This window comes from Pistacia vera, unplaced genomic scaffold (assembly GCF_008641045.1).
Source record: "Pistacia vera cultivar Batoury unplaced genomic scaffold, PisVer_v2 Contig898, whole genome shotgun sequence".
NCBI classification, from domain to species: domain Eukaryota; kingdom Viridiplantae; phylum Streptophyta; class Magnoliopsida; order Sapindales; family Anacardiaceae; genus Pistacia; species Pistacia vera.
The window spans coordinates 401,995-417,435 of record NW_022196776.1 but is presented as its reverse complement, the minus strand read 5'-3'; the positions used below and the strand labels follow the sequence as shown (position 1 = coordinate 417,435).

At 37.8% G+C, this 15,441-nt stretch overlaps 1 protein-coding gene across 1 annotated transcript; it reads right to left on the bottom strand.

Moving 5' to 3' along the window:
• Positions 1–7,378: 7,378 nt before the first annotated feature.
• On the bottom strand, positions 7,379–11,970 carry LOC116119634. The gene is given in 6 exon segments (XM_031405577.1): positions 7,379–7,998; positions 8,503–9,231; positions 9,234–10,064; positions 11,007–11,133; positions 11,248–11,745; positions 11,908–11,970. Coding segments are annotated over 6 exon segments (2,868 nt in total).
• Between the last annotated feature and the right edge of the window lie 3,471 nt (positions 11,971–15,441).

Below are 15,441 nucleotides of genomic sequence, written 5' to 3'. Positions count from 1 at the left end.
TGGGGGCCAAGGACTTCATGCTCTTCAATTGCTTTTCAATCCTTGTGGACAGCTTGCAAGCATCCCCAAGGAATGGTAAGCTTGCAACTCAAGCTTGTATGCAATGTCCTACTCAAACCGCCGATGAACCGTGCAATTTTATGCTCTTTCTCTTCGGGAAATTCACTTCTCAACATTAACCTTCAAACTCCCTAAATATTTTCAACTTTTCTATCTCCTTGCTTCAAATTATGGAGCTTAAGATAAAGGTCTTGTTTGTGATTATCGGGCAAGAACCTTTCTTCAACACTCTCTTCAATTTCTCCTATGATCTAATTCTAGTCTTCCCTTCTTTCTCTCTTCCTTGTATTTTCCCACCACAAGGAGGCATACTTCTTGAACTTTAATATGGCTACTTTACACCCTTTTCATCATTGTAGCCTTAAATTCAAATACCCGTTCAATCTCATGCAACAATCAATGAAGTCATTTGGGTCAAGACTTCCATTGAATTCGGGTAAGTATCTTTAAGATCCCTATCATCATCAAACCTTCTCCTTAGGCACTTCGGATTCACTAGATGAATCATTACTATCTCCTAGGTTTTCCATATACAATGGTGTCCTACGGATGGTTCGGTGGTAGTATGGTGACCATCCCGTAGGGGGGTTGTGGGGTTTCCTCAAAGGTGGGGTTGGTTGTGAAAGGTTGGCAATGTCCTTAGACATGTTAACCATCAATTCTATCATGCTGGACATATTTCCTTTACTTCATCAAGTTCTTCTTGAATTTTTTGTTGGCACTTTCCCATGGTTGTGGGGGTGGAATTGAGGGGAAGGGGACTTGTTTGCCATGAGAATTGGGGAAATTTGTACTGTGAACAGTAACTCCGGATGAACAGTAACTTTTTGAATGTTTAAGAAAAATGAAAAATGGGAGGGAAAGGTCAAGTGTAGAGAGTTTTGGGATTTTGGTTTAAGTGTAGTAATCTGTGAATAGTGTTTTGTGAATAGTGTTTTGTAATTGGCTAAGGAATGGTGTTTATGGAGATGGGATTAGGTTAATTTAATTGTGTTAGGGTTTAGGTGGGTAAAGGGTTGGTTTGTGGTGAAGGAGGGTTTAGTTGACTTTGGAGGGATTGGTTAGGGTTTGGGTGAGGTGGCAATGGGTTTGGTTAGAAGGGAACAAAGTGCAAGGGATTTGGTTGGGGAATAGTGTTTGATGAGAGAGAAAAATTGTTCAATCACTTGTAACAAAAGAGAAATTTTGAAAACACTTAAGCTAAAGCACTCCAAATCGGCAATGTAGACTCAAATCCGGCCAACTACATTCACAACCTAAATCAATCCTACTCCAATTCACAACACTAGCTCTGATACCAAATGGTCCAATTCCAACCAATTTGCAACAACAAAACAACACAAAATATGCCCTAAACTCAAGCTTAGATCGGCCAAATACACTAGGGAGGCAATGCACACTTACTTGCAATTTTGGGTTTAGACAAGAATGACACTTCAGCATAAAGGAATTCTCCACCAACTTGAATGATTCACCACCAAATCTCCTTGCCAGACTTGGATAAAGAAATCACATAAGAAACACAAAGTTCTCTCAATGGTTAAACCAAGTTGATATTTCATGAACTAACTCTTACAAGGAGAATAGTTGCCTTTATATAGGCAAAACAAGGTTAAAAGAGTAATCAACAATGCAATACAAGAAAATGAAAAATAATAAAAATTACACAAAAATAATTACAAGCCTTCCATTCAAAATAAGGCCATACCCATTAATGCAAAAGGGACATGATTCCCTAATTCTAGGGTTCATGTCTTTAACAACCCCATTAGTTGAAAAAACTCACTTTATTAGCTCAAAACTTGATCAATGATCCTATCAAGTCTACTAATAAGGGTGTAAGAGATTGGGCCTTGAAGATCTTGCAATGGATCCAATAAGGGTTCAAGTGGGCTTTCCCCTTTGGAATGAGAATTGGGCCGAATGGGTTCACTTCAACAACTTGGTTCTCTCTTGGTGGGCTTGAGCTTCCTTTGTTGGGTTTGGACTGGAATGGTTTGGGCCGAAGTGCTTGGGCTCTCTCTCCCTTGGAACTTGCTGGGCCGAATTTCCTCCATTGCTTTCCCATTCCACAATCCAAGTGTTTTTTGGGACTGGAATGAAACTCTTTGATTCAACCGAATTAGCAAGTGTTTTAGGACTTGTAATTCCTTGCCCACTCATGTTTACAAGTGTTTTAGGACTTGTAAACGCATCATATTCTCTACCAACAACATATTTCCATAACAAGGTAATAATCTAACATACTCATATATATATGCACTTTACTTTGACATTTCATCAAACACTTTACATGCACAAACAAAACTCTAAGTTGTCTGCACTTCTCTGTCTATCTCAAGCCACCATAATTGGAGTAAAAACTCCCTAAGGCCAACAACCACCCTAACCGAAATTCATCCTCCACCATTCCACATCCATTCTTTCATATTTCATCTAAAATCCCATCAACTCCACATATAATTACATCACTTCTCAACACATACTAATGAATCAATTCTCATCATATACTAATGAATCAATTCTCATCACATACTAATAAACCAATTCTCATCACATATTAATAATTCACTTCTCATGGCCATGAGATTCACATATCAAACAACCTCAATTTCAATCCATAATTCTCATCATCCAAACATACATACAACATAAAATAAATTTCTCTACACAAATATTTATCCAATCAAAGCTAAAGTTGGATTTACTTACCTTGAATTTGAGCAACTCCAACACTATAATCTCTCTTTGGTAGAATTCCCTTTCTTCTTAAACCCTAAGCATATACAACCATAAGAATTCAAAACTTTAAAATTTAATCTCACTTCTTGGTGCAAGAATCTTACATTTGGATGCTTAGGATTGAAAATCTATCAAAATCTAGCCAAAATCCTATGAATCTAGTGAAGAAATTTGAGAGAATGGCGTGAATGGAGGGGTAGAATGGCTAAGGTTTCCCATTTTACCCTTGCACTTTCTAAAAATTCCATCTATGTCCCCTAGTCAATTACAAGAATGCCTTTATTTTTATTATCTTCTTCATGTTATTCGATTTCTTTTCACTCCCCACTCTTTCATCTAAATATGAGTGAAATGACCATTTTACCCCTAATAACATTTTAAAGAATTTCCTTCACACTTGTTCAATATAACTCTAACTAGATTCAACTAAGGGTATCAGGGCATAAATAAAGCTACGTACCTTGATGTGGGCGTTACAACGAGCAGGCAAAGGTCGTTGATGCTCCCGAAGAATCCATTTAGACTTTGTTGATCGTAGGGATCAGACCTAACACGGAGCTGTGGAAAGAGCTCTAGAGTGAAGATCATGTGAGCCTTGCCAAATTCTACCAGATGGCCGTGAAGTACCAATGAGTAGAGAGCTCATTAGTGGCACTACCTAGAAGCTCGACGCGCGGGGGAAGGGGGGAGGGGGCGAGGGGGCGAACAGAAAATAGGATCGCCCTTCGGATAAGTGTGGGGGCCAAGACCATGGCGACAGGGATCACAACATATTTCAAAAGAAATAGAGAGTAGATAACCGCAGAGATAGGCAACCGTTCTCGCGGTATGTAGAGTACACCCCCCTCACTCAAGACATCGCCCACATCTATGAAGTATCCCGAGAGGCAAAGAGGCTGCCCGCTCTAGAGAAGATTAGGGGGGCACCAGGCAGAAGAGATCGACAGAAATATTGTCGGTACCACAAGGATGTCAAGCACAAAACGAATGAATGTCGAGCTCTGAAGAATGTCATCGAGGACCTGATAAGAAGAGGTCATTTGAAAGAATTTTTCAAGGCAGAACCAGCTCGAGCGAATCCTGGTGAGCAAAGTAGCCAGGTCCCAAGTTAAGCACAGACCCCGGCTCAACAGGCTCCACCAAACCCCAACGAGGTATTTGTGAACATGATTTATGGAGGATCAGATATAGCAGGAAACTCGAGAAGAGCTCACGAGCAATATGCTCGGGAGGCCAGAACAGACTTGGTTCCCTGAAGAATAAGTTGTGAACAGAAGCTGCCCAAGTGTCCCAAACTAAGAAAGCGAGGTAGTGGGGTTCACAGTAGATGAGTGCGAAACATACCTTCATTATAATCATGACGTGATTGTAATTGCAGCCAAGATTGGCAATGAAAGGGTGTTAAGAGTTATGGTTGACAACGGGAGCGCGACAAACATCATTTTCTTGGGAGCCTTATGAGGAATGGGATTCACAGAAAGGAACTTGCGAGCATGCCCTTCGCCGTTCTATGGGTTCACCGAGGACAGCTTGGTTCCCAGGGGTATTATCGACCTTCCCGTAACTCTAAGGGAAAAGTCAAAGGCTAGAACTGTGATGGCCGAATTCCTAGTTGTGGACTGCCCAACCACGTATAACGTCATCCTTGGAAGGCCAATCTTGGATGATTTAAGTGTAGTCACATCGGTGCGCTGCTAAGTGATGAGATTTCCAACTTCCAGGGGAGTTACGACGATCAAGAGTTGTACCAAGGAATCTCAAGAGTGCTACAATCGGGCTATAAACGCCACATAGAAATAGCCGCATCCAAAAACAATGATCATCGCAGAATCCAAGCCAAACCCTGGACCGCTAGATGACACTATAAATCCTCGCATCCACAAAGAAGAGCCTGTGGCGGGACCAACTGAAGAGCTGTTAGAGATAAGTGTTAGCGAGGAGGATCCGACTCATGTGGAAGATCAACAGCAGCTTGACCAGAGAGATGGCCGATAGTTGGTAGCGTGCCGAATGCACCAAATTAATTAACCTTACTAACCTAATTACTAAATTGTATATAGGGTGAGCAAGGGTCGATCCCACAGGGAATGCTTCGATTAAATTCTATATTCTAAAACAATGGAAACAGCAGAAAAATAAAATAAAACCCTAAATAGTAAACATGACAACAGTAATGAAAAGGGGTTGTAGTTAAGGCAAATGATGTAAAACAAAGAAATCTCTAAAGGTAGAAAATATCAGGTTAAAAGCAATCAGTTCTCGGTTCAAGATCCACCTAAACATGCATTGGACATGAACTAACCGTAACACTATTCTATCTCCCCCTAGGAAACAACAAGCTCTGTTACCCAAATTTTCCCTTAATTGTCACTACTGAAATATCCTCTCCAAATAGATCCCAACCCTTGAACAACCCAGAATAAGCTCTCTAAGTTTAATTCAATGGCAGCCTTAAGAATTAGGAAAATAGATCAATCTAAGCAACAATCACGCAAGTTCGGATTATTTAACTTAGGTTATGTTATTTAAGATGATAGATTGAAAACTTGTCCATAATCATCTATCATCATATGTTACTCATTGAATAGAAAAAGGACAATTACGTATCACAATTCCTAATTCTAACAGGTAAAATTCTGATTAAACAATTTAGCAGGCCAAAACTAAATCACTCAAACAAGAATCATAAACAATTAAAATAGAATAACATAAACAATTCCAATAAAAACAAGATTAAGAACAATGTTACTGAAGCCAAGTTACACCAATGACATGAATTTAGGCTTCAAAATCCCCTTAAACTAACGAAGAAAGATCAGCCGCACATCTTGACCTAGAAAGTAAAAAACTGAAAAACAAAACTCCACTACCGTCTCTCCCTGGTTAACCTAACACTCCTCAATAAATAACATGTTTTCTTCTTAATTCTACCCCAGGAATCACGGAAAATCTTTCCTAGACTTTTCCTAAAAGATAGACATCCAGATTTGTCAAAATCTTATCAGATATGGAAAACAGATTTCGTCTCCAGCTTACACCAGGATTCTCGCAACGTAAAAGATCTTTTCTGGGCTTGGTCACATCATAACAATTGTAGTGCCAGATGTGTAGATGAATCTGGGCTTTTGAATCACCCGCTTTCAATATCTGACACTCCAGTTAGGCCCGTTCGAAGATTCAATACTCAGCCAGGAAATCCTTCCGCGACTAGGATTCCAGGTCCGGTTTTGTAACAACTAATGAGGACCCAAACGAACTCGGATTCTCGCCCATAATACCTTCCTGGAAAGCTTGATTTGTCAACTTTACTTTTTATGAAGAACACTTTTGAAATAAAGAAATTTGTCTATATGAAAAACCAAAAACGTATCACTGGTCAGAATAACAAAAATCTGGAATTTCCTAATCTTTTCTCAATTATTTCCTAAACTCTATCCAAATATGCCAAACTTACAAAATAAACTCTAATCAACTCAATTAGGCATAAAACATAACAAAAAACATAATATGGAAGGAATAAAAAATATATAAATTCCACTCTATCAAATTCCCCCACACTTAGCTTTTGTGCGTCCTCGGGCAAACTAATTCAAACACTAAAACAACCTACACTCAAGTCATATCAAGAACACCATCATGATGCATAAGCAACAATATTTAATCCATGCATATTCATACCTAACTTAGGAAGAAACAAAATAAAATAAGTTAATGACATTCATCTCTCTTCATCATTTTCCACAATTACTCTCAATCAGTCAATGCAAACAAGGAAACTAATCACAACCAATACCTGTACAACTCCCCTCTCAACTTTTTTCTCAACTGTTTCTCTTTACTACTACAACTAGAAATTTTTTCCTTCTTTGTTTTTTTTTTTTTTTTTGTTTTTTTTTTTTTTTTTTTTGTTTTGTTTTGTTTTGAGAAAATGAGTGCATTTTATGGTCCATCTCATTTCATGGTTATGTTTATGAGTGAGTGCGTTTTACCCTCCATCTTGACTCACCACATACCTTTCTTTTTTTTTTTCTATTTGCTACCCAAATTTAGGACTAGCTTAAGAGAAACAATTGTTCTTTTTTTTTTTTTTTAAAGGTTCTTATACACTCCTCAATCATGCTTCGTCACCAAGTTCACACAACTTATCAAGACATATTGTTTCAAAACTACAAAGGTTCAAATATGATTAACTCTATTTTATGAAATATTACTAACATCCTAAATCAAGGAATATGCTCAATAATAAAGTCAAGTTACTATTTCATGCATCACTAGACGTTCAAAGACATGACTTAAAGCATAAACCTTCCTAAAAACAACAACTTTTTTTTATTTTTTTATTTTTTTATTTTTTAACATAAACATACACCTAAACCTAACTTCTCCCCCACACTTAAAACTTACATTGTCCCCAATGTAAAACCCAAATGTAGAGACAGGCAAATAAAACAAATAAAATATGGCAAATAAAAAAACTAAATTCAAAGGAAAAGAAAATCAAATCTGAATTCTTGGGTTGCCTCCCAAGCAGCGCCTTTGGTTAAAGTCGTTAGCCCGACTCCCTGCGTCGTCTTCATTACTCATGTATCGACTCCTCCAATCCTACCTCCTCAATATTGCAAACTTGGAACCCTTCATAGTAAGGTTTAAGCCTATGTCCATTGACCTTAAACACCTTGTCTGTTTGCAAACTTTGGATTTCTACTGCACCATGATGAAAAACATTAGTCACAATAAAAGGTCCCACCCAACGAGAAAATAACTTACCCAGAAATAACTTCAGCCTTGATTGAAAAAGAAGGACTTTTTGTCCAACTGAAAAATGCTTCCTTGAGATCATCTTGTCATGAAAGGCTTTAGTCTTTGCCTTGTAGATGTGTGAACTCTTGTAGGCATCATTCCTCAACTCCTCAAGTTCTTGCAATTGCAACTTCCTATTAACGCCAGCTTCCTTCATCTCCATATTGCAATGCTTGATTGCCCAATAAGCCTTGTGCTCTAATTCTACTGGAAGATGACACGGCTTACCGAACACTAATCTGTATGGGGACATGCCAATAGGTGTCTTATATGCTGTTCTATATGCCCATAATGCATCGTCTAATCTCAAAGACCAATCCTTCCTGTTTGGGTTCACTGTCTTTTCCAGAATTGACTTGATCTCTCTATTTGACACCTCGGCTTGGCCATTGGTTTATGGGTGGTACGATGTGGAGACCTTGTGTGTGACATGGTATTTCTTAAGCAATGCCTCTATTGTCCTGTTGCAAAAATGACTACCCTTATCACTGATTATGGCCCTTGGTATCCCAAACCTGACAAAAATGTTAGTTTTAACAAAATCTCCAATAACCTTTGAAGTGTTAGTTCTGGTGGCTTTCACCTCCACCCATTTGGAAACATAATCAACAGCTAATAGAATATAAACATTACAAAAGGAAACAGGAAATGGACCCATAAAATCAATGCCCCAAACATAAAAAATTTCAACAATAAATATAGGAGATTGTGGCATTTGATATCTACAAGAAATGTTTCCTATTCTTTGGCAATTATCACATGACTTACAGAACATGTAGGCATCTTTGAACAATGATGGCCAATAAAAACCGCATTCTAATACCTTACGAGTTGTCCTCTGTGGTCCAAAATGTCCTCCACATGCATAGGTATGACGGAAGGTTAAAATAGGAATAAATTCATGTTCAGATACGCACCTTTTTATCATTTGGTCAGTATAATGCTTCCACAGATATGGATCATCCCAAGCATAATACTTAGCATCACTCTTGATCTTATCCTTTTGAGCTCTAGTCAAATCATTTGGCAACACGTTAGTAACTAGAAAATTGACAATATCTGCATACCATGGTGACGCCATTTCAATGGAAAACAATTGCTCATCTGGAAATGTTTCTCGCAAAGGAAGCTCATCGCTGTCACGAACCAAACGGCTGAGGTAATCTGCTACAACATTCTCTGCTCCCTTTTTATCTTTAATCTGCAAATCAAATTCTTGGAGTAGAAGAATCCATCTAATTAGCCTTGGTTTTGCCTCCTTCTTTGTGAGCAAGTACCTAAGAGCTACATGATTAGAAAAGACAATGACTTTAGCACCCAACAAATATGACTAAAATTTTTCTAAAGCAAAAACAACAGATAAAAGTTCTTTTTCAGTTGTAGAATAATTGAGCTGGGTGCCATTCAAGGTCCTGGATGCATAATAAATGGCGTGACACACTCTGCCAACTCTTTGACCCAAGACAGCACCTACTGTGTAGTTGCTTGCATCACACATAATTTCAAAAGGTAGATCCCAATTAGGTGGTTGTATCACTGGTGTTCTCGTTAACAATGTCTTCAACTTGTCAAATGCCTCCTTGCACTTCTCATCAAACTGAAAATCCACATCTTTTGTAACAATCTGCATAGGGGCAATGCGATTTTTGAAAAGTCCTTGATAAATCTCCGATAGAAACCTGCATGGCCAAGAAAAGATCGAACTTCCCGCACATTGGCTGGGTAAGGTAAAGCTGTAACCAAATCTATCTTAGATTTATCAACCTCTATTCCTTTTGATGAAACAATATGCCCCAAAACTATACCTTGCTCTACCATAAAATGACATTTTTCCCAGTTAAGTACAAGGTTAGTTTCCATGCATCTGTGTAGAATTAGTGTAAAGTTATGCAAGCATTGATCAAATGAATCACCAAAAACACTAAAATCATCCATAAACACCTCTATAATTGACTCAACATATTCTGAAAAAATACTTACCATACATCACTGGAATGTGGCTGGAGCATTGTAGAGACCAAACGGCATTCGGCTATAGGCGAAGGTACCAAATGGGCATGTGAATGTCATATTCTCTTGATCCTCCGGTGCTATGACAATTTGGTTTTACCCTGAAAATCCATCAAGAAAACAGTAATAAACTTGACCAGCTAACCTCTCAAGCATTTGATCAATAAAGGGAAGTGGAAAATGATCTTTTCGAGTTGTTGAGTTCAACTTCCTGTAATTAATGCACACGTGCCAGCCTGTCTGAACACGTGTAGGGACCAACTCATTGCCTTGATTTTTCACCACTGTAACACCAGATTTCTTGGGGACAACTTGCACTGGACTTACCCACTTACTGTTGGAAATAGGATAAATTACCCCAGCATCTAAAAGCTTTAGGACTTCTTTTTTCACCACATCCATCATTGGGGTATTTAATCTGCATTGTGCTTCCCGTGTCGGTTTGGCACTTTTTTCAAGCAAAATCCGATGCATGCATATGGAAGGACTAATCCCCTTAATGTTAGCTATGGTCCAGCCAATCGCTTCCTTATGTTCCCGCAGCATTCGAACCAGTTTCTCTTCTTGATTGGGTGTTAACTTATTCGACATAATTACCGGCAGTGTCTCATTTTCTCCTAAGTACACATACTTCAAATGGCCCAGTAATGGCTTCAACTCCAGTGTAGGGGCCTGCAAAATAGAAGGCAATAATTTCTGGTGAGAATCAGGCAGCTTTATAAAAGAAACTCCATATCTTTCTGGACTCGGTTTCAAAGAACGTGAAGTTGCCACTGTCTCCTTCAATTCTTCACTGAGCTCTATCTCTCATTTCTCCTCTGATTCCACATGTTTGAGAAGGGCAACCTCTAACTCATTTGCATTATTTAACTCAAAAATCTCTTGTACTATGGAATCAACAGGATCAACAACATCAATAACAAAAATAGACTGAACATCAGTTGGATATTTCATGGCATCAAAAATATTAAAACATATTACTTCACCGTCAAATTCTATCGTGAGGGTACCATCATGAACATATATTTTTGTCCGAGCTATATTTAGGAATGGTCTTCCCAGCAAGATAGGTGCAGGGTCAGGAGAAGAAGAATCATCCATATCCAGAATGTAGAAATCAGCAAGAAACACTAACTCATTGACCTACACAAGAACATCTTCAACTACCCCTTCAAGGTATGCATTAGTGCGATCAGCCAATTGAATAATAACACCAGTATCTTTCACAGGACCTAGATTTAATGAAGCATAAATAGATCTTGGCATAACATTAATCGAAGCTCCTAAATCTAACATAGCTCTCTCAATTCTGGTGTTACCTATCTTACAAGGAATTGTAAACATACCTGGATCCTTGCACTTGGGAGGAAGTTTTCTTTGGAAAACTGCTGACACATTTTCTCCCATTATTATCTTCTCATCACCGTTCAACTTCCGCTTATTGGTGCACAGCTCCTTAAGAAATTTTGCATACCTTCGCACTTGCTTAATTGTGTCCAACAGAGGTATATTCACTTCCACCTTGCGAAACATCTCCAGGATTTATTTATCCTTCTCTTCTTTCTTTGACTTCGCGAATCTACTAGGAAAAGGTAAAGTATTAGACTAAAGTTGAATTGAAGGGTTAGGAATTACCTTTGATTCAGTTGTAGCCTCTTCAATTTCATCTTCAATTTTTGCTTCCTTTGCTACAATTGGACTATTCAGCTTCGATTCTTCCACTTTCTTGCCACTTCTTAGTGTTACTGCATTCACATTTTCCTTTGGGTTCACCACTGTTTGAGAAGGCAACTTCCCTCCGACTTGAGCCTCTAAACGACTTATAGTAATTGCCATTTGACCCATCTGATTCTCCAAACTTTGAATACTAGATCTTGTATCTTGTTGAAACTGTTTGGTATTCAAAGCAAGGGACTTCACTATATCTTCCAGTGATGAGTTTGAATTCTGTGAGGCAGGTTGCTTCGGTTGAAACCCTTGTTGTTGTCTATTCTGAAAGAAATTCTGTCCACCTCCTACTTGTCTATTTCCTCCATAACTGAAATTCGGATGATCCCTCCAACCTAGATTGTACGTGTTGGAGTAAGAATCATATTGCCTCGGTGGTCCAGGAAAGTTTCCTGCTGCATTAACCTACTCAGTCCCTTCCTCTTGAAGTGTTGGGCACATGTCTGTTTGGTATCCCATTGTCGAACATATCCCACAAGCTTTCACCTGTTACGCATTCCCTACAGCCAACTGTCTAACAAGAGAGGTAAGATCAGATAATTGTTGTTAAATGGAAGATGTACTTACCTCATTCACCCTTTTGGGTGGTGCATCATGTCTTGTACCAAACTGTTGGGAATTGGCAGCCATGTTTGAGATTAATTGTTTGGCAGCTTCAGGAGTCTTATTAGGGTGCTGTCGTAGGCACCTAGAATTAAAACCTAAAAACACATGTAGTAGTGTGAGTCAGGATCATTCCCACAGAACAAGGCTAGGGGGTTTTGAGTTAAACAGAAACAATTTCAGGAAAACAACAATTCAAATTAATCAATCAATCAAAATAACAAACCTTGGTCTAAGTCAACATCCACCATCGGAATCTTACAACTGATCATCGATGCAAAAATAAATCAATTCACACTTTGAGTATTCACCTTTGGAACTATTTTCCTATCTCTCATTAGTTGTAATTAATTAGGAAACAAGTGATCTAATTAATCTTACTACTAAACAACCTTTACTACTAAACAACCTTAGACAAGCGCTAAAGATTTAATCTAGTGGCAGCCTTAAGAACTAGAGAGATCAATGAAGCTAAACAACACAAACTCAAGCGGTTGTATTTAATTTAGTTGAATGTTCTTCTTAAGACTTAATAATTCCTGACGCAACAAATTCTTAAACCCTAATTGCTTCACAAGTTAAAGGGATCAAACAATTACGGATTTGATATCTAACTTAGCAGTAGATTGCAACAAATAATAAACTAGTAGGCCTCCTAGTAATTAAACGCAACAATCATGACAATATGCATAGAAGAACATCCAATACTCAAAACATAAATTGAAAACTAAAAACAGATAGATCTCACAATTTTATTGATTCCGAGGTCTCCATTTCCTTCGACCAAGTTATGAAAATTAGCCGCTCATGGCCACCACGAAAATCAAAAGAAAATACGAATTCCAGTAGAGAGAAGAGAGAGGCGTGTGTGATATCTATGTAATCCCCAATCTGATCTCCCTTTAAAAATATCTAATTCGAATTCTAATTCTACTCAATCTAAATCTCCTAAAAATATTCTAAAATCCCAAAATAACCTTTATCCTAATCTGAGTAATTGAAAATAAAATAAAGTCTTAATACAAAACAGGAAAGTGGTGTTTCCAGCTGTAATTTGCGTACAACAGGTCTTCAAAACTTCTTGTAATAATCTGCCTATGTGAATTGCATGACAAGGCGGAATGTTCTAGAACGTCGGCAGTGCAAGTGCGTCAACTTCAAGCCCGATTATAACCTTGATTCAGTGAGTATCTCTCCAAACTCAAAACATGAAAGTTGTATATCTCTTTCTTATCATTCCACAGGATTTTGAATCATACAATCGGGAGCTTGGATGAGAGAGTTATGCCCAGATTACGAAACAATGTTGAAACAGTCCGAATTCACTTAATTAGTTCTGTTTTGCATTTAAAGCTTCCATTTGCATCCTAATCAAAATGAATAATAATGAGTATATTTAGGCAATAAAAATATAAAAGACTAGAATAAGAAGGAAGGGAGGGGGGGGGGGGGGGGGGGAGTAAATATGACATTTTGCATTCTCATCAAATTCCCCACACTTAGCTTTTGCACGTCCTCGGGCAAACTAATTTTCAAACACTATACTCAAGTCATATCAAGAACACCATCATGATGCATAAGCAACAATATTTAATCCATGCATATTCATACCTAACTTAGGAAGCAACAAAATAAAATAAAGTAGAGTTAATGACATTCATCTCTCTTCATCATTTTCCACAATTACTCTCAATCAGTCAATGCAAACAAGGAAACTAATCACAACCAATTCATGTACAACTCACCTCTCAACTTTTTTCCTTAACTGTTTCTCTTTACTACTACAAAATGGGTAGCAAACAAGGGATATTTATTTATTTATTTTTTTCTGTTTTGAAAAAGAATGAGTGCATTTCATGCTCCATCTAATTGCATGGTTGTGTTTTTGAGTGAGTGCGTTTTATGCTCCATCTCGACTCACCACATACCTTTCTTTTCTTTTTCCTATTTGTTTAAACCCAAATTTAGGACTAGCTTAAGAGAAACAATTTTTTCTAAGGGTTGTTATAAGCTCCTCAATCATGCTTCGTCACCAAGTTCACACAACTTATCAAGACATATTGTTTCAAAACTACAAAGATTCAAATCTGATTAACTCTATTTTATGAATTATTGTTAACATCCTAAGTCAAGGAATATGCTCAACAACAAAGTCAAGTTACTATTTCATGCATCACTAAACGTTCAAAGACATGACTTAAAGCATAAACCTTCCTAAAAACAAAAAACTATTTGTTTTTTTTTTTTTCAACAAATTAAAACACAACCTAAATCCTTTCCCCCACGCTTAAAACTGACATTGTCCCCAATGTAAGATGAAATGCAAAGAAAAGGCAAAAATAACCAAAATTTAAAATGCGTGAATAAGAAAAAAAACTCCCCTTGGGTTACCTCCCAAGCAGCGCCTTTGTTTATTGTTGTTGGCTCGACTCAAGGCTTTTCTTCTTTCGATGCATTGAGTTTACTTGAGATGATCACCGATAACGTTCCTCCATCTCCAAGGAACACATTCTTGAGGTAACTAGGAAGAGGCTTCAAATTTGGAATGGGGGCCTGTAAAACAGAGGGTAAAGGCCGCTAATTAGAAATTGGTAATGCAATATAAGGAACGTTACCTGACTGCTGTAACTTTGGAGAATCATTCAACGCTGCAACAGTTTCCTGCAAATCAGTACTCAAAGTAAACTTCTCATTCTCTTTCTCAAGATGCTTACTAATGGCAACTTCCAATCCAATTTCTCCATCAAGTTCAAAAACTTCCTGTGCTAAAGAATCAATCACATCAATAGAATAAACAGGATTATCATCATCATCAGGATATTTCATGGCATCATAAATATTAAACTTAACGATTTGACCATCAAATTCCATGGTAAGTATGCCACTATGAACATCTATCTTAGTCTTGGATGTTTTTAAGAAAGGTCTTCCTAACAAAATTGGAGCAGTTTGATCACCATTTTCCATATCAAGCACATAAAAATTAGTAGGGAAAACTAAGTCATTAACTTGTACCAGAGTATCCTTAACTACACCCTTAGGATAGGTATTAGATCTATCAGCCAATTGAATCACAACACCAGTTTTATTCAAAGGTCCAAGTTTCAAAGAAGCATATATAGAATATGGCATGAGATTAATAGAAGCTCCTAAATCTATCATAGCCTTCTCAAACCTAGTGTTACCTATCGTACAAGGAATAGTAAACATACCTGGATCCTTGCACTTCGCTGGGAGTTTTCTCTGAATCACTACAGAAACATTCTCTCCTACTCTCACCTTTTCACACCCTTTAAGTTTCTGTTTCCTCTTAATTGTGCAGAGTTCTTTCAAGAATTTAGCCTAACGAAGTACTTGTTTAATAGCATCTAAAAGTGGAATATTTACCTCGCATCTGCGAAAAATCTCATATATATCTCTGTATTGCTCATCTTTTCTAGATTCTGCCAAAGCTTGAGGAAAAGGAGGTACCGGTTTATAATCGGACAGAGGCGAAAA